The 24,260-nt window shown below is 38.4% G+C and overlaps 1 protein-coding gene across 1 annotated transcript in view; it reads left to right on the top strand.

The window, feature by feature from the left end:
• Positions 1-24,260, top strand: part of ST8SIA1 (ST8 alpha-N-acetyl-neuraminide alpha-2,8-sialyltransferase 1) — a 154,170-nt gene that overhangs the window by 41,619 nt on the left and 88,291 nt on the right. Inside the window, exon 2 of the mRNA XM_060113578.1 lies at positions 17,049-17,193. Coding sequence (XP_059969561.1) covers positions 17,049-17,193 — 145 coding nt within the window. The remainder of the gene's footprint in view (positions 1-17,048; positions 17,194-24,260) is intronic.

Genomic DNA, 24,260 nt, shown 5'->3' with positions numbered 1-24,260 from the left:
GCATGTCTGTTTGGGGTAGGATTGGATAGTGATATCTTCATCTTCCTTAGTAGTAAGTCAATTGATAGTACAAATAGTTGGAAAATAAAAATAGCACTATTTGAATGAATGAAACCATTGCCTTTTGGTCTAGACATGGGTGTGGGGAATATGAAAGGAAACACTTAGTAGTTTAAACTCTGTTTGTATTTTGTATAACATACTTTTTTGAAGCAAGAGGAACCTCATTAGTATATACCCTTTAATTCAGGAAATACTTCTAAAACTTTATCCCAGGAAAACAATCATGAATATGTTCACAAATGTAAGCATGAGAATGTTTACCACAGTGTTGTTTGTAGCATCAACAAATTGTAAACAGACTAAATTCCCATTTCAAGAGGGCAAGCACTGGGCTCATTTTGTTTACTGCTGTGCCTTCAGTCTCTGACGCACACTAGGTACTCAATAAATATTTACTGAATATTTACTGACTAAGGGAATAATTGAATTAATGCATAGGAAAAATACACACCAAACAATCTATTAACAGCAGTTATCTCTGTGTGGAGGGATTATCTGTGATATTTATTTTTCCCTATTTTTCTAATTTGTATTTTTGAAAATTTCTAAGATGAACATTTGTAAATTATAAATTTCTATAATTTAAAAATATAGTACATTTTAAAAAACAACCATTAATATTTTAAAAACAACCACCAATAAAGAGAGCAGTTCATAGGCTTGAGGTTGAAATGGTCTTATAACTGCACTGTATTTGCTTCTGGACTTCCTGATGACTCAGTCCAAAGGACCAGTTGATGGGTCAAAGTAATTCTTATTGTTTGATAAGTAGAAACATAACATTTTTATGTAATTAGAAAAAAATTTCCTGACACTAAATTCAAGGAGAAAATTATCACATAAATAAATGAGACCATGAATATGTAATAGGCATTACCTTCAACTTCAGTTTTAAAGAAAGTTGGATGCTATTCTTTTTTTTTTTTAACTTATTTTATTTATTTATTTATTTTTGGCTACTTTGGTTCTTTGTTGCTGTACATGGCTTTCTCTAGTTGCGGAGAGCAGGGGCTACTCTTTTTTGTGGTACGTGGCCTTCTCATTGCGGTGGCTTTTGTTGTGGAGCACGAGCTCCAGGCTCACGGGCTCAGTAGTTGTGGCTCGCGGGCTCTAGAGCACAGGCTCAGTAGTTGTGGCACACAGGCTTAGTTGCCATGTGGCATGTGAGATCTTCCCGGACCAGGGCTCGAACCCGTGTACCCTGCACTGGCAGGCAGATTCTTAACCATTGCACCACCAGGGAAGCCCTGGATGCTATTCTTGAGGTAACTGTTTCTTATACTGACCCTCAATAAAAGCATAGCCTTGTAATGTAACTTGGTTGAAGGCGTTTCTACAGGATGGTTAGTTTATTCAGAGACCTCTCTACTTTTCACAGGTTACTGTTCCATAAGTTGTTTTCAAGTCCAAAATGGCCAAGAGAATTTTTGACCTTGCATTCCCCAATACATTTCTACCAAGTAGAGTGTGACTCTGTCCTTTGAAAGTATGTTATTCTGCTTTTTGGTTTTATAGCCAATTAAGTTACAGTTTCCCCAAATGGTTAGGTTTTGTCTGTCCTCAAGGGTTTTGAGGTAACTAAGCATTTTCCTTGATCTCTTCTGATGTTGTGAGGGATTCCTTAGCAGGTAACCCATAAACACTTGCCTTTGTCCCCTTTAATGGGCAGATTCAGTGTGGCCTTGAACATCAGGAAACATACATTTTTGTATTTCCCCCAGTTGAATGCAGTCTTGTTTATCTCTAAGCACTGAAGACATCATAGTAGGCTTATCCGGTCTCTAGTTTTCAGCTTCTGTTTATCCTTTATTGACAAACTAAAAACAAAAAAAATCCCTTTCATCTATTATTTTCTTCACTTTTTTCAAGTGTTGTTTCTTTATTCACTCTTTGTCAAATGACTCATTCCATCTACACTTGTACTATCCTTTATTTTCTCAATGCTTTCAGTTTTTAAAATTCATCTCCACTTTTGTTTCCTTTTTAAGCCTACTCTTCTCCTTAACTGTTGCTGTCAACTGTCTCAATACTTTTCTATCTTGATGGGAATCAATGATATTCACAAAACAATTCAAAATTAAGTACAAATGTAGCAAACATAACAAACAAGGTGAGGGATGATAGATGGATGAACTGAAAATACCTGCCTCATTGTTTTCACAACTGTTGGGGGTAAACTGAATTGACACATTTGACCTGGAGAATAAGCTGTGTTCTCATCTGTGAAAGTTTATAGGATGGGCATTTAAAAATAGCTACTAGTTATGCAAATAGCTGACTTGTTCGTGGTTTGATTTGATACAGAGAAAGAAAATAAAGAGTCGAACTCCTAGGAGAAAATCTGCTAAGACATCCCTTTGTCTCTCCCAAATACCCGTTCCTTTAACCACACATTTAATGGGAACTAGATGACAGTAAATTAAAGGGTATTGACAACCTGAATGGCTGATACTCTGTGCTGAGTAAATAGAGACCCATATGTTTTAGACAAGCAGGTGGCACAGTTAATATTCTGGTAAGAAAATTGAGAATCCCTGGTTTGTTTTGTTGCACAGAATTCTATCCTGTGAAAATGGGTCATAACGAAAAGCCAAAATTTTTCTCAGAAAATAATTTTGAGTATGTTGAAATATTGGAATGGTTACTCACATAAATACCAGAAGTGTGTGCTGTATATCATGGAAGAGACAAAAAAATTTCAGGACTAATGCTCCAGTCCTGCATTGAGTAGGCAGTAGAGCTGAGTTGAATCCAACAAACTTGACTCCTGGGTTTGAACCTCTAAAATTTATCACTTAGGTCATCTTATGTTTGTTGGTTCATTTTCCTAGTTTAGAGAAATCTGTATAGTTTGGAAAACCCATGTGGTTTCTATCACATTTGTCTCCTTTTTGTTTGTTTTGCTTTCCACTAACTTCTCATCTTTCACAGAAATAATCTCACACCTAGGTGTTATTAGAACAAGAAAAGAAAAAATCATTCTAAAGAGAGTCCTTTTTTCTTAATTTTTTTCAGCATAGTGACTTACATACATCATGAAATGATTATCACAAGAAGTTTAGTGAGCAACCATCATCTCATAGAGACACAACATTAAAGAAACAGAAAAAATATTTTTCCTTGTGATGAGAACTCAGGATTTACTCTCTTAATAGCTTTTATATATAACATACATCAGTGTTAATTATCTTTATCATGTTGTACATTACATCCCTAGTACTTATTTATCTTATAACAGGAGCTTTGTACATTTTGACGACCTTCATCCAGTTCCCCCTCCCCCTACTCCGTCACCTATGGAAACTACAAATCTTATCTCTTCTTATATGAATTTGTTTGTTTGCTTGTTTTTGAAGTATAATTGACCTACAATGCTATGTTAGTTCCTGTTACACAGCATAGTGATGTGATATTTCTAAACATTTAAAAATGATCACCATGGTAAGTCTTGTTACCATCTGTCACTATACAAAGATATTACATAATTATTGACTATATTCTCCACACTGTACATCATTTAAAACATTTTTTAAATTGAAGTATAGTTGATTTACAATGTTGTTTTAGTTTCAGGTATACAGCAAACTGATTCAGATATATATGTATATTCTTTTTCAAATTCTTTTCCCTCATACATTATTACAAAATATTGAGTATAGTTCCCTGTGCTGTACAGTAGGTCCTTGTTGGTTATCTGTTTTATGTATAGTAGCCCTACACTGTACATTTCATACCTGTGACATTTATTTTGTAACTGAAAGTGTGTACATCTTAATCTCCCTCACCTATTTCTCTCTTCTGCTGACCCCCTTTCCCCTCTGGCAACTACCTGTTTGTTCTCCATATCTATGAGTCTGTTTCTATTTAGTTATGTTTGTTCATTTGTTTTGTTTTTTATATTCCATATATAATTGAAATAATACAGTATTGTCTTTCTCTGTCTGACTGGTTTCACTTAGCATAATACCCTCTAGGATCATCCATGTTCTCACTAATGGCAAGATTTCATTCTCTTTTATGGCTGAGTAATATTCCATTGTATAAATACAGCATATCTTCTTCATCCATTTATCCATCAATGGTCACTTAGTTGCTTCCATATCTTGGCTACTGTAAATAAGGCTGCAGTGAACATAGGGGTGCATATATCTTTTAGAATTTGTGTTTTCATTTTCTTCAGATAAATGCCCAGGAGTGGAATTGCTGGATCATATGGTAGTTCTATTTTTAATTTTTTGAGGAATCTCCATACTGTTTTCTATAGTAGCTGCACCAATTTATATCCCCATCAACAGTGCACGAGGGTCCCATTTTCTTCATATCCTTGCCAGCACTTGTTATTTGTTGTATCTTTGATGATAGCCATCCTGAAGGGTGTGAGGTGATATCTCATTGTGGTTTTGATTTGCATTTCCCTGACAGTTAGTGATGTTGAACATCTTTTCATGTGGCTGTTGGCCATCTGTATGTCTTCTTTGTCTTCTTTGGAAAAATGTCTATTTGGGTCCTTTGCCCATTTTTTATTTTATTTTATTTTATTTTTTTATTATTTATTATTTTTTTTGAAGTACACAGGCCTCTCACTGTTGTGGCTTCTCCCATTGCAGAGCACAGGCTCTGGACGTGCAGGCTCAGCGGCCATGGCTCACAGGCCCAGCCGCTCCACGGCATGTGGGATCTTCCCAAACCGGGACACGAACCCACGTCCCCTGCATCGGCAGGCAGACTCTCAACCACTGCACCACCAGGGAAGCCCGGCCCATTTTTTAATTGGGTTTTTTTTTTTTTGATGTTGAGTTGTATGTGTTCTTTGTGTACTTTGGATATCAACACCTTATTAAATATATTGTTTGCAAATATCTTCTACCATTCAATAGGCTGACTTTTTGTTTCACTGATAGTTTCCTTTGCTATGCAAAGCTTTTTTTTTTTTTTTTTTTTTTTTTTTTTAGTGTGCTGTAGTTCCATTTGCTTATTTTGGCTTTTTTTCCCCTTGTGTGAGGAAATACTGCTCAAGACTGGTATCAAAGTGTTTACTGCCTGTTTTCTTCTAGTTGTTTTTTTGGTTTTGAGTTTTACATTTAAGTCTTTAATCCATTTGTACTGTATTTTTATATATGGTGTGAGAAAATAGTCCAGTTTGATTCTTTTGCATGTAACTGTCCAGTTTTCCCAACACCATTTAATGAAGAGGCTGTCTTTTCCCCACTGTATATTCTTGCCTCCTTTGTCATGACTAATTGATGATATAAGTGTGGGTTAATGTTTGAGCTCTCTATTCTGTTCCAAGATCTATGTGCCTGTTTTTGTGTCAGTGCAAAACAGTTTTGATTACTGCAGCTTTGTAGTATAGTTTGAAGTGAGGGTGTATGATACCTCCAGCTTTGTTCTCTTTTCTCAAGATTGCATTGGCTATTCAGGATCTTTTGTATTTCTATACAGATTTGTTCTAGTTCTGTGAAAAATGCCATTGGTGTTTTGATAGGGGTTACATTGAGTCTGTAGATTGCCTTGGGGTGTATGATCATTTTAACATTATGAATTCTTCCAATCTATGAACATGGTATATCTCTTAATTTGTGTCATCTTCAACTTCTTTCATCAGTGTCTTATAGTTTTCCAAGTACAGGTCGTTTATCTCCTTAGCTATATTTATTCTCAGGTATTTTATTCTTTTTGATATGATTGTAAATGGGATTTTTTCTTAATTTCTGTTTCTGATAATTTATTGTTAGTTTTTAGAAACCCAGCAGATTTTCGTGTGTTACTTTTGTATCCTGAAACTTTGCCGAATTCTTTGATGAGTTCTATTAATTTTTTGGTGATGTCTTTAGGATTTTCTATGTATAGTATCATGTCCTCTGCAAACAGTGACAGTTTTACTTCTTCCTTTTCAACTTGGATTCCTTTGATTTTCTTTTTTTCTTGTCTGATTGCTGTGGCTAGGACTTCCGATACTGTGTTGACTAAAGGTGGCAAGAGTGGATATTCTTGTCTTGTTCCTGATCTTAGGGGAAATGCTTTCAGCTGTTCACCATTGAGTGTGATGTTAACAGTGGTTTTGTCATATATGGCCTTTATTATTTTGAGATATGTTCCTTCCATACCCACTTTGTGGAGAGTTTTTATCATAAATAAATGTTGAATTTTGTCAAAAGCATCTATTGAGATGATCATATGATTTTTATTCTTCAGTTTGTTAGAGTGATGTATCACATAGATTGATTTGTAGATATTGAACCATCCTTGCATCCCTGGGATAAATTCCAACTGATACATTAAAAGGGGTATGATCCTTTTAATGTATTGTTGGACTCAGTTGGCTAATATTTTGTTGAAGATTTTTGCACCTACATTCATCAGTGATATTAAAAATCTGCAATTTCTTTATTTGTGATATCTTTGGTTTCAGTATCAGGGTGATGCTGGCCTCATAGGATGAGTTTGAAAGTATTCTTCTGTAAATTTTTTTGGAATAGTTTAAGAAGAATAGGTGTTAACTCTTCTCTAAATGTTTGGTAGAATTCAACAAACCATCTGGTCCTGGACTTTTGTTAGTTGGGGGTTTTAAAATTACTGATTCAGTTTCAGTACTGTTAATTGGTCTGTTCGTATTTTCTATTTCTTCCAGGTTTAGTCTTAGGAGATTGTACATTTCTAGGCATTTTTCTATTTCTTCTAGGTTGTCCATTTTACTGGCCTATAATTGTTCATAGTAATCTCTTATGATCCTTTGTATTTCTGTGGTGTCAGTTGTAACTTCTTTTTCATTTCTAATTTTAATTGTTTGGTCCTTCTTTTTTTCTTGATGAGTCTGGCTAAATTTTTATTAAATTTGTTTGTCTTTCCAAGAGTCAGCTCTTAGTTTCATTGATCTTTTCTGTTGTTTTTATTTTTTACTCCCTAGTTCATTTATTTCTGCTGTGATCTTTATGACTTATTTCCTTTCCCAAACTTTGCATTTTGTTTATTCTTCTTTTTCTTTTTCCCTTAGGTCTAAGATTAAGTTGTTTATTTGAGGTTTTTCTCATTTCCTCAGGTAGGCTTTATTGCTATAAACTTCCTCTTAAAACTGCTTTTTCTGTGTCCCGTAGATTTTGAAAATCATTGTTTTTTTTTGTTTTCATTTGTCTCCAGGCACTTTTTTATTTCCTCTTTGATTTTTTCAGTGACCAATTGCTTGTTTAATAGTATATTGTTTAGCCTCCAAGTGTTTGTGTTTTTTGCAGTGTTTTTCTTGTAGTTGATTTCTAGTTTCATAGTTGTTGGGAAAGATACATGATATAATCCCAATCTTAAATTTACTAAGTCTTGTTTTGTGGCATAACATGTGATCTATCCTGGAGAATGTTCCATTTTCACTTGAAAATGGTTTATTTTGCTGCTTTTGGATGGAATGTTCTATGTATATCTGTTAAGTTCATCTGGTCTAATGTGTGGTTCAGCTGAATAGAGTTCGCATATTTAAAACATAATTTCTCCTAGTGCTATTCAGGAACACCATTAACATGATTACATAAAGAAATCCCTGCTGCATCCCCCTTTTCTGTGTAAACTTGTGCATTGGAGAAACAGCTCAGTTGTAAATCAATGTAACTCGTGATTTGAAGCATCTGCCACTTGGGCAGAAGTTTAAAACTCAGTAGAGTATGGCGGTTTACGTGGGTACTGGTGCTTCTGATCTAGACCTCATTTTCAAAACCTCATGTTCTCATGGATGACTGCCCACTTATTTCTCTGAGGGGATGCACTTGCCCCTTCCCTGTACTCCTACCCAAGCCTCCTAAAGTGAATTTGTTGCATTCCTCCAAACCCATGTTTTTAAGTTTGTCTTAAAAACATATTATCCAAATATGTTATCCAAATTTGGTGTGTATCCATTTAGCTGTTTTGTCATGATCCTGGTAAGAGACCAAGAGAGAAATATCTTTATTCATAAAATTAAACATATAGAACAGGAAAATTTTCTTTGTCTTTCAAATCCTTCCATTCTTCAAAAGAGGAAAAAAAATCCAAAAAGAGTATGTATAATAGGTCTTTTCATACCTAAGTTTGATGTTAAATGATTAGAAAGGGAGTCAAAATTAGAGGGCTTAATCAAGTGAAGTTTCTCTGGATAAGAGAGAGAGGTGATGGAGAAAAGGCTGGCTTTGGGGATGGTTAGAGGAAATGATAGAATTGTATCCAGGGAAAAGACAGATATTCACTGGGAGACTTTAAGAAGTTTTTGTGGTGTGGTGACCCAACCCCCTCCATTACAATTTCAGGAAAATCCAAATGTCTTTGTGTGATTTTGGAGTTGGATTTATCCTTGAGGGTCTATGGATGATGCCACAAGAAGTTTGATGGTGAGGGAAGATTCTACTCTTTTCACTGGAGGAAAAGCCACATGTGTGCAGCCCTGCATGATCCTCTCCCTGCGACCCACCTGCCCCCCACAATGCCACACTCTCCTTACTCTAGCTTCGCTGGTTTTCTCCATGTTCTTTGAACATACCAGGGTCACTCCTGCCTTAAGCCTTTTGTACTTGTTTGCTCTCCCTGAATCCTTTTCTCTGGGATAGCCTGGATATCTATATTGCTTACTTCCTTACCTCCTTCTGAGTAAACTCAAACGTCACCTACCCCGTGAGGACTTACCCAGCCTCCTGTTGAAAATTACACCCCCACCCTTTACTCACATACTTCAACTTTTGTCTGTCTTCTCCATTAGAATTTAAGAGGGCAAAGTATTCCAAGCTCTCCTTCTCCTGGTCCCCATTCTGTCCCTAGTGCCTGGAACAGCACTGGACACATAGAAAGTTCTCAATAAATATTTATTGAGTGAATCAAGTAATGAGCACTGTTCAAAGGAGCCTAGTCAGTTTCAGTTACCAAAAAAGCAAACCGGTGATTCTCAAAGGATAACACTAGGGCTTTTCTAGTTGTATAGACAGATAAGCATAAGTAGGAAGACTGCAGGTAAGTGCTTATTGAAATCCTTCCTGGAAAAATTTACACTCTTCAATTCAAATAATCATGTGTACTTGTTAAGTACACTACAAAACAAATATGTGTTAGGGAAAACCAGATCATCTTTGAAATACTTGTTTTCCAAAAGTTTCTCCTGTAAGTCTGCTCTGCCTGTGGTAGAGAAATGCAAATTACATGGGGCACAGATCGACCTCTCTTTGAAATACTTTTTCCTTATAATACAGTCATTTCAAATGTGAAGAATAAAATGCCACTAAATAAAAGATTACTTGCTGTCTTAAGTATTATGTAAGAGTTGTTTTCCTCTGTTTTTGTAGTCCTGGCAAATTATCCAGAGATTAACCTTTGAAAAGCCTTTTTTATTATATCTGTAGAAAACATTATTTTAAGTGATAATCTCATGAAACTAATTCTCCTCCATACCTTTCAAGAGAGTTTTACAGAGAAATAAGATGAATACAAATCTCTACACTGTATCGAGTGTGTATTTTGAATCTCTTAGGTCAGGGATGTAAGCCATTGAGGGGACAATACTGTGGACAGAAGGTGTGGCCTTTGCCACAGAGATGGTATTGTCACCACCTGCTCCCAAGTCTCCTACAGGCAGGGCCCTGCTGTTCATTCACTTCAGAGCAGCTTCTGCTAGTGCTTGTTCTAGATCCTGGGCCCTCAGTCAACTGTGACTCCTTACTTTTATACTTGCTTCAAAATGGGTAATTTAAGACAAAGATTCCTTTAAGTTAGGGTGAAAACCAACTTCAGGATGGTACAAACCCTACCTGCCATAATCTCTGTGAAATCTGCCGTTTCCATATTTAGAAAAAGAAATTTCTCTGTAGGCCACCAGATTCTTCACTTAAAGAAGAGCCCTCTTTTATTGGATGCTGCTGTTTATCTTCTACTCTTAATGGAGTGAACATATAATTTATCATCCAAATAGGGACATGTTTGGGAATGGAAGGGGGGAGGTAACTATTTTTTTTTTTTACATCTTTATCGGAGTATAATTGCTTTACAATGGTGTGTTAGCTTCCACTTTATAACAAAGTGAATCAGTTATACATATACATATGTTCCCATATCTCTTCCCTCTTGCGTCTCCCTCCCTCCCACCCTCCCTATCCCACCCCTCCAGTCGGTCACAAAGCATCGAGCTGATCTCCCTGTGCTATGCGGCTGCTTCCCACTAGCTATCTACCTTACGTTTGGTAGTGTATATATGTCCATGCCTCTCTCTTGCTTTGTCACAGCTTACCCTTCCCCCTCCCCATATCCTCAAGTCCATTCTCTAGTATGTCTGTGTCTTTATTCCTGTCTTACCCCTAGGTTCTTCATGACATTTTTTTTTCTTAAATTCCATATACATGTGTTAGCATACGGTATTTGTCTTTCTCTTTCTGACTTACTTCACTCTGTATGACAGACTCTAGGTCTATCCACCTCATTACAAATAGCTCAATTTCATTTCTTTTTATGGATAGTTGTATCTGGGAAACAGTCATAACCTAGGATTGTGGGAGGCAAGCAGAATCGAATGGTGCCTGGATATGAAGGAGAATGAAATGAATACTTATTGAAAACATATAATGTGCTAAGGACTTTATATATATTATCCTCTGATATGGTATGTGGACATGTTTTTAACAGTGAATCTGGAGCTACATTAACCAAGGAGTTAACATATACTAGTCTAACAGGAATTTTAGGAACTCAACTCAGGACAGTTTACAACAAGAGCTATCGATTGAACTGTCTGGAGGAAATACATTAGATATACATTTTGGCCAAAAGCCAAATGTTAAAATCAGTACTTGACTGAAGTCAGATATCGCTAGAATAGAAAGAATTTTTTGGAGGCAAGATTAAATCTGAAAACTTGCCTAAAATTTTATAAGTCAAATTTTGAAAGTTTGACACTGGTGAAGGAAACAGAATTTATCAGTGCCATCCACTGATGGACCACTCCTGTGGTGCCTGTGTTGCAGGCCTGCAATCTAAAAGGGATGCTCGCTTTAATCACACTAATGTTTAGTGCACAGTGTAAGGAACTTGGGATTCACCACTCAGCAAATCTTAAAAATCCTGGATCTGCTACTACTGAAAATGTTTACCCACCTGTAGCAGTTATTTTGACAAGCTTTTGTCTTTTGGTCTCCATAGACTGCAAATGTAAGGAATTGACTTCTTCAATTTGAATTTTGATGAGTGAGGACAAAATGTGCGTTGAGGTTCTGTAACATTTTCTTCTTCCAACTTGTAATTTGTTCATCCAGTTGATCAACATTTATTAAGCACCAATTCAGTGTCTTAGCCACCATTTAAGGGGATGGGGACAGAGCAGTGAACAGAAGACAAAAGTCTTTGCCCTCATGGAGTTTAAATTCTGGGACTTGGGGACCCAGACAATAGAAGTATAGATAAAACATATGGCATATAAAGAGCATAAGTGCTGTTAAGAAGAATAAAGCAGTTAAGGATATGAGGAACTTTCTATTATGACTGGGTCATGATGATTTTTCATGGTGTTGTTTATAGGGTTTTTTATTCTCATGAAATTTTTAGGGGCAGATTTGGTATTTAACTATTAATCCCTTATATGAAGAGTTCCCAACTAGGACTTTTTTTTTCCCCTGAGCAACTCATTATCTAAATGGAATTAAATAACTGAAAATTAAATAAAGTTCTTAAGGGTTATGTGTTTAATATTTGTTTAATATTTTGAATGCTAGTATATCAACTCATTCTACAAAGATTAGAATTCTCATGTAATCTCAACTCTGTTATTCTTCCTTATATTATTGCTTAAAATTTTATAAATATTTGTTGGTAAAAAAATGACGCAGTATTTTTCCTAAGGTTTTATGCTAAGCACACTTAATATTTCCTTTAACTGACAATTTATTCTCCTCTGTAGTTGAAGATCCTTCATAACTTTTATACATAAAATTAATAGCTTTCACAATAAATTTATTATTGCAGCATTTTCCTTTCGAAGTATTAAAGATACATTTATACTTCACCTGATGGATAGAAATTCAACATAGAAAGCATATAAGGAGATTTTTCACTCCATCTATTTCTAGGCTGCTTATAGAATGTTAAGTTGCACATTCAGTTGTAAACAGCAAACTTTAGTGACATTCCCTGTTTATGTTACTAACATCAACACCCTATTTAGATACGATGGTGAAGGAAATGATCACACAAGCGTTTGTCACATACGTGTACAAGGAGACCAGAAATGACATTGAATTGGATGTTTAGCTGAGTCTAAAGCTGGAGTGTGACAGCAGAGTTTGGCCAAATACTGAGACCAAAGTGAAACTCTCCCTCACCTCTGCTTTCTCAAATTCAGTTCTTCCTCAGAAGGGGTACGATAGTGTCAGTCATTGGAGTGACAGCCTCCTAACCTCCTTCATGTCTGGTGACCAAAGTGACGAACATGGCATCCAAGAGAGTTTCAGCAAGGTTCATGCTGATACTGGGCATTATTAACTGAGTGGTTGGGTTTTCACTCTTATTTGTCTGTTTAGTTTCTCCAGGACCTCAGTCTTCCTGGCACAGTAAGCCAGTGAGGTCTTCTTGGCTTAGTTGATATGCATGGCTTTCACTGGGAGGGGATGAGAACCTGAGTGAGTTTTTAACAAGTGGCTCCCAGGCTTCCTAAATACTTACCTTCATGATGCAATTATAGCATCATTTAGCAGTAGCTCTTCTGAAGCTTGAATTCAAATAATAAAAAGCATTTACATTTTAACTCCAATACTCAACTCACACTTAACTGAAACGTAATAATCTGCAGATTTAAACTTGAATATAAAAATGGGTTTACTTCTGCTTTTTCAACTCTGTGATTTTATTGCCTGCCACAAATAATAGACAGCATAATGCGAAGCATGAGAAAGGGGGTGGGAACCAAATTTTCTAAACATTCTAAAAGCTGGTATGTGTCTTCTCTGCAGGGTCACCTGCAAGTTGGATGGAGGTGAAGTTCAATTTTGTATCCCCCAAACCTAGCACAGTGTTAGGCAAAGCACTCTGTAAAAACCATTACTACTACTACTACCATGATTACCACTCCTACTGCTGGGAGTGCTATTTCCACTACTGCTTTTGCTTCTGTGGTTGTAGCCTGTATAGCGGGTGAGCTCGTGTGGGCCCTTCTCTGGCATGGGGGGTGAACATACTTCTACGTTGTGGTCCCTTTTCGGCCACCCTCCAGACATGTGCAAGGCAGAAGGAAGATGGGAAGGTACTCTGGATGGAGGGAAAAGTCCAAAAGTTTATAAGAAAAGCACTCCCATATTGCAAATGGTGCTATGCTTATTTTGAATTTGCTATAACTCTTAGATTTTTAAAAGTATTTGTACACGTGTGACACTTTCTATTTTCTGTCGAGTATTTGGTTTTCCCACTCAGGGTATGATTGCCCTGAGCATGATGATGCTGTAGGAAAACATGTGAATTTGAGTCCATCTAACACACATTTAATCAATAATTAAACAAACATTTATTAACCTCATGAACTTTTCCCCCCACATCTTTATTGCAGTATAATTGCTTTACAATGTTGTATTAGTTTCTGCTGTACAACAAAGTGAATCAGCTATATGTATACCTATATCCCCATATCCCCTTCATCTTGAGCCTCCCTTCCCCCACCATCCCATCCCTCTAGGTCATCACAAAGCATCGAACTGATCTCCCTGTGCTATGCAGCTGTTTCCCACTAGCCATCCATTTCACATTTGGTAGTGTATATATGTCAATGCTACTCTCTCACTTCGTCCCAGCTTCCCCTTCCCCCCAGTCCTCAAGTCTGTTCTCTACGTCTGCATCTTTATTCCTGCCCTGCCACTAGGTTCATCAGTACTGTTTTTTTTTAGATTCCATATATATGTGTTAGCATACGGTATTTGTTTTTCTCTTTCTGACTTACTTCACTCTGTATGACAGACTCTAGGTCCATCCACCTCACTACAGATAACTCAGTTTTGTTCCTTTTTATGGCTGAGTAATATCCCATTGTATATATGTACCACATCTTGTTTATCCATTCATCTGTTGATGGACATTTAGGTTGCGTCCATGTCCTGGCTATTGTAAACAGTGCTGCAATGAACATTGTGGTACATGTATCTTTTTGAATTATGGTTTTCTCAGGGTATATGCCCAGTAGTGGGATTGCTGGATCATATGGTAATTCTATTTTTAGTTTTTTAAGGAAGCTCCATATTCTACATAGAAGCTGTTATCAGTTTACATTCCTACCAACAGTGTAGGAACCTCATGAACTTGACTTGAACAAGTCTATTGCTCTGAGCTTCAGTTCCATTGTCTGTAAGTTTAAGGTAATGTAATCAGCTCTATCTTAGTTTTTTTTGGGATGAATAGAGGAAGCCAGTGCAAAGTGATATGTAAGCTGCTAGCTTAATAAAGATTAAATGGGGTGTTATTATATGGCTGGGACAAATTTTTCTTCTGAATTTCCTGTAGCACTTCATGCTCAATAGCAAGTTTAGTTTGGTTTGGAGGTGAGAGCTGTGGTCTGGCTGGAAGTAAGTACCAGATATGAAGTAAAAAGACCTGGGAGCAAAATCATGCCCCACCACTTCACTAGTGATGTGCCCCAAGTTAAATTACTGAAAAAAAGAATCCTAAAGCTATGTAGCTCCAAGGTCACTCACTGTGAGAATTAAGTGGGAAAAGATCTAGGAAGGCACCTGGTGTGTTGCAGGTGTTTGGCTGGTGTTTGGAAAGCATTCCTTCAGGAAAGAGAAAGGTAAGGGTGAGTCAAAATGGTCCTGAACAGGCAGCATGCAGAGAGGAAAAAGCATGCCCCGTGATGGTCCTAATACATTTCCTCAGATGTGAATTAGGAATAATAATGATAATAATTCCCTTAATTATCTCTTAGGGTTACTGTAAGGACTAAAAGTGGTGAGATATCACCAGAAATGGAATAGGGGCTCAAAAATTTACTCACCCCAAAAAGTTGAGAGTCATGCTTAAGATAATTCTCCTCATTTTTAAAGACAGTCTTAAGCCATGCCTAGTTCTATGTTGACTGACTATAGTACCAAGGACGCTTTGTTGAGAAAATTGTAGGCAATTCACTATAAAACTTTCCTGCCTCTGTTCAGGCTGCCTTTTGGGTAATGAAACACAATAAAAATTACCAAAGATGGAGGAGGCAAGAAAAGAGCAGCTGATGGAATGATGATGTAGAAGCAAGAGTGACGCACATTCTAGCAACTTTGAAAGATGAAGGCCATTTTCCCAAGCCCCTCTCCCCTGTCCTTTCTGTTGAAACCTTTGTGAAGGGGAAGCCAACCAGAAAGCACCAGAGAAAGCACCAGGTGTTGGGAAGAGTTCCAGGCACTGACTCGATTTATTCATCTCTGCAATGAGGTCAAACTTGTACTACATGCTTCACCTGTGCATTCTCAGGGAATTCTTAAGAACAGTCTCTGAGGCTGTTTCTGAAGCCCAGTAACATTCCTGGGTTATGGAGTCAGTAAGTGGCAGAGCCAATATTTGAACCCAAGTACAGTTGCCCCCAAATCCTCATCCTCAGATTCTGCCTCTGAGGATTCAACCAATGGGTAGATGGAAAGTATTTGGAAAAATTAAAACTTCCAGAAAGTTCTAAAAAGCAAAACTTGAATTTGCCTCACACTGGCCACTATTTACATGGCATTTACATTGTATTTATAGCTATTTACATAACACACTGCATTAGGTAGTGCAGTAAAAAGTAATCTAGAGATAATTTAAGGTACACGGGAGAAACTGTGTAGGTTATCTGCAAACACTGTGCCATTTTATATAAGGAACTTGAGCACCATGGGGTTTGGTATGGGGGGGCGGTCCTGGAACCAACCTCGAGGAGACCAAGGATGACTGTACTCTAGTTCCTCATCCCCAACAGCTCTAAGCTGTTTTTCTTTCTTTTTGTTTAGTTATATAAATTTTGGGAGTACAGCATTATAATTTAACATCTGTATACACTACAAATTGATCACCACCATGTGTCTAGTTACCATCCATCACCAGACAGTTGACCCCTTCACCCAATTTCTCCCACCCCCCAACCTCCTTCCCTTCTGGTAACCACTAATCTGGTCTCTGCAACTATGAGTTTGTTTTTGTTTTGTTTTGTTTTTGTTTTTTTCTCAGATTCCACATATGAGTGAAATCAGACAGTCTTTCTCTATCTGATTTATGTCACTTAGCATAATACCTTCAAGGGTCATCCATGTTGTCAAAAATGGCAGGATTTCATTCATTTTTATGCCTGAGTAGTATTCCATGGTGTATATATACCACATCTTCTTTACCATTCATTCATAAATGAACACTTAGGTTGAGTTTATATCTTGGGTAGTGTAAATACAGTTGACCTTTGAACAACATGGGCTTGAACTGCACAGGTTCACTTATACATGGACTTTTTCAATAAATACATACAGTACTGCACAATCTGAGGTTGATTGAATCCATGGAGGCAGAACTTCAGATACAGAGGGTCGATTATGGGACTTGAGCATCTGTGGATTTTGGTATACGAGGCAGGTCCTGGAACCAATTCCCTGCAGATACCCAGGGACAACTGTAATGCTTCAGTGAAAATAGGGGTGCATATACCTTTTCAAAGGAGTGTTTTTGTGTTCTTGTGATAAATACCCAGAAGTGGAATAGCTGGGTCACATGGTAATTCTAGTCTTAATTTTTTGAGGGGTCTCCATACTGTTTTCCATAGTGGCTGCACCAATTTACAGTCCTACAAGCTGATGTATTTTTTTTAACTTTTTAAAAATTATGAAATATTCCAGTCATGCATTCTGATGGCTGAAAGAATGAATTAATAGTAGTCTAATCACCCTGGAGACACAGATGCTTTTGTGAGCTGGCACTGAAGTAAGGCTGCACATCTCTGTGGGAATGACAAGTGAATGAGTCTGCTGCTCACTTAACCTGCTGTTCTTTTCTCTCTCTGTTTTCTCTCCTAGGAAACAGATGGAAGACTGCTGTGACCCCGCCCATCTCTTTGCTATGACTAAAATGAATTCCCCCATGGGGAAGAGCATGTGGTACGATGGGGAGTTTTTATACTCATTCACCATTGACAATTCAACTTATTCTCTCTTCCCCCAGGTTAGTACGGAGTTTGTTGCCTTTCAATATAGTCTCTTATATGTCTTGATATCATAGGAAAGGGATAATTGATTTTGCCTAACTAATCAGATCTACTTCTTTTCATCTTCTTACTTTTCTGAATTATAAATGCTTCCCTTTATACTGTCATTTTTTCGTGAAGAAATCAAATAATGTTGTGATGCAGGGGCAGCAGTAGGATATTACCGAGTGACAGATTTCCTAGCCCTTCTGATTTGAGTCATATGAGACGGAAGAAAGCAAGCAGAGAAGGAAGCAAGATCAGGGAATTTTGGAATTCCAGTGTTTTGAGGTTGGCTGTGGCATGATCTTGAAGATTTGCAACACTGGAATGTTTTCTTAGGGCTGATATTGCTCACAGGGAGTGGGGACCATATGGTCAGAAGTTGCTTCTTAGGGCGTGTGAATCTTAACCCTGTGGTTAGATTACTGCTATGAAGTGTAGGAGTGGTGGAGATGGAGAGAAAGTATTTGACCACTTTTGAAGTGGTCTGAATCAAGCTTTGCTTCCTTAATGTTTTTCTTTGTGGTTTCCAAAGCATTGAAATCAAATGTTTTACTAAAATATATCTATGTAGCTAGTGGGGGGAAAAAGGAAGTCTTTATTTCTAGGGAGCCGTAGTTGGAGATGGGAAGTGGATCTTCGGTGAAATTGCCATTAGGGAGAAATTGAGAAATGAATCTCGGCTTCCCCAAGTCTTCACGCTACTCTTGGTTTGGTCAGATGATTGTGCAGAAAGGGAATTCATGGTCAGAGGTGGAAAATATATATCTGTATTAATAGCAAAGATTCTTCAGAGGAGGCATCTTATAAAGTTTGAGGCACAGGCAGTACCAGAACCAAAGTCACATGCTCTATGAAATAGCTCCCATTTGCTAGTGTGTTTTCATCCAATTTAACGGTTTTAGAGTATGTATAATGATACAGTTAAAAAACTTTATTTTAAAATAGGAAATAGAAGGTTTAATTCATGGCCAGCATCCTTGTGCTTTTTCTCTCTTCTTCATTTGCCCTTGGGAGCCTTCTTTATGTCAAAGGAAATGATTAACAGTCATAAAATGTAGGATTGAATTTTGTCTTCATCTCTTCCTAACTAAATGCCTTGCTAAGTCACCTAACTCTTCTGAGGTTCAGCTTTCTTATTTGTACAGTGGCGAGAGCAGTACCTGTCCACTCACAGAGTTGAGGTCAAGGACATGTCATATAATGCATGTCCAGGTATGTTGTAAACTACAAAGCATTATGTAAATGTTTTAGGTTTATTAATGTTGTCCTGGTTCATATACTGCATCTTTAGACTGAGGAATGAAGAATATAATTGCATTAGTCAGAAATCTTCCTAGGTGTTTTTAGCAGAAGGATATTTCATATTGGGCATTTGGCACTTAAAAAACCGTTAGGCGAATAGAGGAGTGGGAGTCAAGAGGTGGCTCCTGGAATTACTTAGCCCAAGAACTTTACTGCCATAACTGTGGTTTAGGGATTAGAAAACCACAGTGGCCACTCCCATTAGCAGAAACAGGGCCAGGAAGATGGGTTTCAACTCACCCCCTCCCTCCAAATCTCCCTCAAGTGCATCTAGTGGGTAAGATTAATTTGCATCCAGAACACTAGTTGCAAAGAAGTCCAGGAGGGGCAGTTTTTAAAGCAATCAAGCTTTAGCAGGAAGCTAGAAAAAGGGTGGAATTGAGGTTGAGTAAGCCAATTCACAGCATCTTCTTTGTACAAACACTGATATCAACTCCCGCTATGAAATGAAGAAGAGATAAGGAAGCAATCTCCTTTAACAGCTCATCAAATAGAAAAGATTTTAAAGAAACCCAAAATAGGATTTTATAGACGACGGCTTTCAGTCATACTAACTGACTTTGTGCTAAAAAATAGACTTGAATAGAAGAAATGATTAAAGAAATACAAACTAACTTCCCATATTATCCGTTAAGTTGCAGCAGTAAGATAGCAGGAAACGTTTTCTTTTTCAAGTGTGTGCACATGAATTTTGTGTCTCTGTGTGCCAGCTGCAAGACCAAGGAACCATCCATGAATAATAAAGGAAAAATGCTTTTTTCTTAGAAAGTGAAAGTCATCCCATCACTCTGTGTGTGCACAGTCATGACAAAGGGCTGAACCAGTTCAATGGATAGACTTGAAAAAAGGTTACCTGTGTATTCTTCTGAAGAGATTCTGAAATGACTCATTAATTTATAGAAATCCTGGAGAATCAGTTTGCATCAAAGGGTGTCTATCCCCGGGCCCTCTTATTTCTCAGTGAAAGATTTCTAGCTTGTTATCAGGAAGCCAAGTTGTCAGTTAATTGTTAGGCTTCATTCATGCTCCCTGTGAGAAGAAAGTGGTGTGTGCTGATTAGGCAGAAATGCAGGTGAGTGAGCTGAGCTCCGTGTTGACAGTTGAACAAAGCATCCCTCCGCTCCCTGTTTCAGCAAGATAATGCTAAATCATTCCTTTGCTAACTCAGATGTATAACTTTATATCACACTTTAAATTATATATTTTAATGTATTTAGTTTAATTATATATTACACTTCTCCCCTAAATGCTCCATATATGTCAGCTGTCATTATTATTGGTATTACTCCTTTGCCTATTTTAATCACTGCTTTTGTTGTTGTTGCCAAGATGCAATCCAAGATTCTCTGTGTGATGTGGAAAGTTAACATGTCCTGAATCAAGGCTGGAGGGTCCACAAGGGCCCTAGTGAGACGCTGTATACTGTGTAATTACAGTTAGTTGCTTCTTATTTGGACCTCCTATGACTTCCCATGGCTTTATTATCAAATTTATTCAATTCTGCCTCCTATACGGTTATTTGCCTAATCACCTATCACAGTTTTCTAAAAGTCTTTATCTGCTGATCTCAATACCATCTTGTGAGCTTTTCTTTTTTTTTGCGGTACGCGGGCCTCTCACTGTTGTGGCCTCTCCCGTTGCAGAGCACAGGCTCCGGACGCGCAGGCTCAGCAGCCATGGCTCGTGGGCCCAGCTGCTCCACGGCATGTGGGACCTTCCCGGACCGGGGCACGAGCCCGTGTCCCCTGCATCGGCAGGCGGACTCTCAACCACTGCGCCACCAGGGAAGCCCCATCTTGTGAGCTTTTGAGGAAACTCATTTTTGTGCCTCGTGCAGTGCTTTGCACTTAATATAGATGCTCATTTCCAGCTGCTCTCCCTGCCTATGTATGTCCCACCTGGGCTGGACCACTGCTGTGCCCTGGCTTGAACTATAGGAGACCAAGCAGGACAATTTGATGCAGCTGTTTTCAAATGGCTCTATAAATGTATTTTGGTGAAATCTTTGTTGAATATTGCTAGACATAAAGGGCCGAAGTTTAATGCTCATGTAGGTTTTCTAGAATATGCAGTACGTGTGTGTGTGTGTTTGGAGGGGACAGTGTGATGGTAGGTGTCCCCACTTTGAGAATACTTGAGGATACCTCCATCCCCTAGGCTGGGATCAGCTCTTTACTGCTCCGCCTCTCCCTTTGAAGCATACATGGTCCCACATTTGTGTGTAATACCGAATAAATGCTAATTTGGCCTAAGACATATTTTTACCCAGAAAGAGCATAAATTTCCTTGGCAATGAGTGAGGGAGTAGCAGGAATGTTAGAAACCACAACTGTGTTGATATAATTTAATAAATATTTTCTTTGGTGTAATAAATGTATGGTCGGCCCACCATTCTCTTACATTGTGCTGGATAGTCACGTGAAATACATCACAAACTAGACGACTCATTTTCCCTCAAAATATCTACCCAAGGCCACATGTAAAGAATCACAAAACATCATTAATGCACCACAGACAGACATTTCCAGCTGCTCTAGTCGCCATAAACTCCCTGACATCTTCCACTTGGCATGGACCCACAGTGCCCTTGGCCCAGGGGAAACCCAGCAGGATATTTTGAAGTAGTTTTGTCAAAATGACTTTGTTAGAATGAAAATACACATTTTTTTTCACAGTAATGTGCTTAATAGAATCCTCTGAGTTCCTGGGTATTCCCGAGTCTCAGAGCAGTTTTTTTCTCGTAACAAAATTTGGATTCTACTATATAATCTACATCATTTGGTAGCTTGCTTTTTTACTTACCAATATGATTGTAATCATTTTCAAAACTTATATTTTTTCAACTAGAAGGAAACTGAGGGGACTGTTTGGTCGGCATAGATCTTTGCCAAGCCTGTGTTGGTTCATGTTGTCAGACTTGTGTTTGGCTGAGACCTGACACAGGAGCTTAACCAAATAGGTATTTATTTATCTCAAGCAATAGTTAGGAATTAGGAGGAGAGTAGCTTAGAGCTAGATGGTGGCTACACAGCACCATCAAGTTCCCAGGCTCCTGCTTGAACATCTTTAGCTGATGGCCAAGGAACCTTCTAGTTTTGATCCAGGATCCCAGTAGGACAGAGAGGAAACAGAAGAGGAAATCTGGACAGACTCCTGCTGATGTGTCAGCGGCCAGGACTGAATTTCATGGGTGTGTCTAGCTGCAAGAGAGGCTGGGAAATTTCAGTATTTCAGCTGTAAGGCAAAGGCACTCCATGTGCTGACCTGGACAACTGCCTGCCTTAGTTTCTTCACAGGTTATCTCACTCTCTCCTTATAGCAACTCTGTGTGGTTGTTACTCTGGTCTTCCTTTCATGGGTGAAACTGAGACTGAGGAGGGTTAAATATCTTATTCAAGGCTCTAGAGCTCACAAGTGGAGGGCTGGCATGTAAAACATGGCCTGTCTGATTTCCAAAGTATTATTATTATTATTTTAAATTAATTAATTAATTAATTTTTGGCTGCGTTGGGTCTTTGTTGCTGCATGTGGGCTTTCTCTAGTTGTGGCAAGTGAGAGCTACTCTTCGTTGTGGTGTGTGGACTTCTCATTGTGGTAGCTTCTCTTGTGGAGCACGGGGCTCTAAGTGTGTGGGCTTCAGTAGTTGTGGCACTTGGGCTCAGTAGTTGTGGTGCACAGGCTTAGTTGCTCCGCGGCATGTGGGATTTTCCTGGACCAGGGCTCAAACCTGTGTCCCCTGCAATGGCAGGAGGATTCTTAACCACTGCGCCACAAGGGAAGTCCCCCAGAGTGTTATTGTTTATTATCTTGTTTCTATTTTTTTCTTAAAAAGTCATGGGTTCTGGTGGATTCATTGTTAATTTTTATCACGCAATCACCTTGAAAACATTTTAAGGTTTTTTCTTCCCTTATATAAATACTCTTAGAGGAAATGGAGAAATTCTTTCATAGCTATCTGAGAGGAAAAAAATAGAATACAGATATGTAGGCTCTAGGATCCTGTACAGCACTGTAGTTGCCTTTTGACTTTGAGTGCCCTAGTGGCCCACTTTGGAAGGAGAAATAAAACCAGTTCCAAGTGGTTTCTATTAAATGGGTTCTGAACCCAAATCCAATGTGTTTGTGTGTGGAGACTGTGTGGAGACTTTCCCATACCACCAAGCACTTTTCAGACACCAGCTGGGAGTCTTACAATTCAACTCAATTCTGACACTACCTACTCGGAGTTAGCATCAGATTCCACAGGTAAAGGACTCAGTCCCACAAGACCACGCTCCACTTCAGACATCAGTCATGAGCCCAGGTTATTACTTGTACTTTTGACCGACCGGCTACAAATGGGAAGTTCCAGTGACTCCTCCCAACTCAGGATGCGAATCGCAAATCCGAGTTGTCACCTGTACTTCTGACCGACTGGCTATAAATCAGAGGTTTCCACGACCTCCTTCTTGGGTTCTATTAATTTGCTAGAATGGCTTACAGAACTCAGGAAACCCGTTTACTCACTAGATTACTGATTTATTACAAAGGATATTAAAGGATACAGATCAACAGCCTGATGAAGAGACACATGGGGCAAGCTCGCCAACAAAGGAGCTTCTGTCCTCCTGGACCTTGGGGCCCTGCTTCGTGGTAAGTGGAAGCGCCCTGTTTCCCCAACCTGGAAGCTCTCTGAACCCCATCCTTTGGGTGTTTTATGGAGGCTTCATTATGTCAGCATGATTGATTAACTCCTTGACCACTGGTGCTTGATTCAACCTGTAACCCCTCTCCCCTCCCTGGAGATCAGGGGGGTGGGACTGAAAGTTCCAACCCTCTGTTCATGATTGGTTCCCCTGACAACCAGTCCCGATCCTTAGATGGTTTCCAAAAGTCACTAACATTAACATCAACCCAGATGTGGTGTGAAGGGGCTTGTTATCCATAACAAGACACCATTTTCACCTTTATGTCTCTGAAGGATTTTCAGGAACTGAGGACAAGAGACCAAATGTTATAAAAGATGTTCCCTTTGCTCTTATTGTTCAGGATATTCCAAGGGTTTTGGGAGCTGTAAGTCAGGAACTGAGCATGAAGACCAAATATATTTGGGAAACATATTTTTGTCATCTGAATGTTCCTTATAAATCACAGCATCGCATCTGTGATAGAGAAAGGAAAGCAAATTATTCTTTGCACACTGCTTCTATATTATAGAAATCCAGAACATGATCCCACTACCATTAAATAATTCAGAGCATTTACTCCTATCATCCTTGGTTAAATGGCAACGTTAGAGAAATATGTAGGGAATGGAGTCTACAGATCTGGGTTTTAGACCTGGCTTTCTATGATGACATTTGTGATCCCAGGCAAGTCATGTAGCTATTCTCAGCCTGAATTTATAATTTTCAGTTCGGGACTAATAATACCTGGTGTTTGTATTTCAGTGTTATTATGAGACACCAAGTTAAAATGAGATTAGGGGTGTAAAAGTGCTTTGTAATGAATGCACTGTGCAAACATATAATAATGTTGCTTTTATTATCTGCTTAAGCATTTATGGCATGCAAGTACTTCTTAGGCATTTTGGGAACCAATGGGGGGGAAAACTCTAGAAAAGTGGTCAAATCAATTTTCCATGCTGGTGAGTGGTGAGAAGAGATAAATCTGTTGAGTCTGGGATTTAGGGAAGTATAAATTAGTTATGGAGAATGCCTCAGGCTGTGCCAATTGGACATTTGTATCATTATAGTTG

The sequence above is a fragment of the Mesoplodon densirostris genome, chromosome 11, assembly GCF_025265405.1.
Source record: "Mesoplodon densirostris isolate mMesDen1 chromosome 11, mMesDen1 primary haplotype, whole genome shotgun sequence".
Classification (NCBI taxonomy): Eukaryota; Metazoa; Chordata; class Mammalia; order Artiodactyla; family Ziphiidae; genus Mesoplodon; species Mesoplodon densirostris.
The sequence above is the reverse complement of the archived record's forward strand: the minus strand, read 5'-3'. Positions and strand labels throughout refer to the sequence as shown.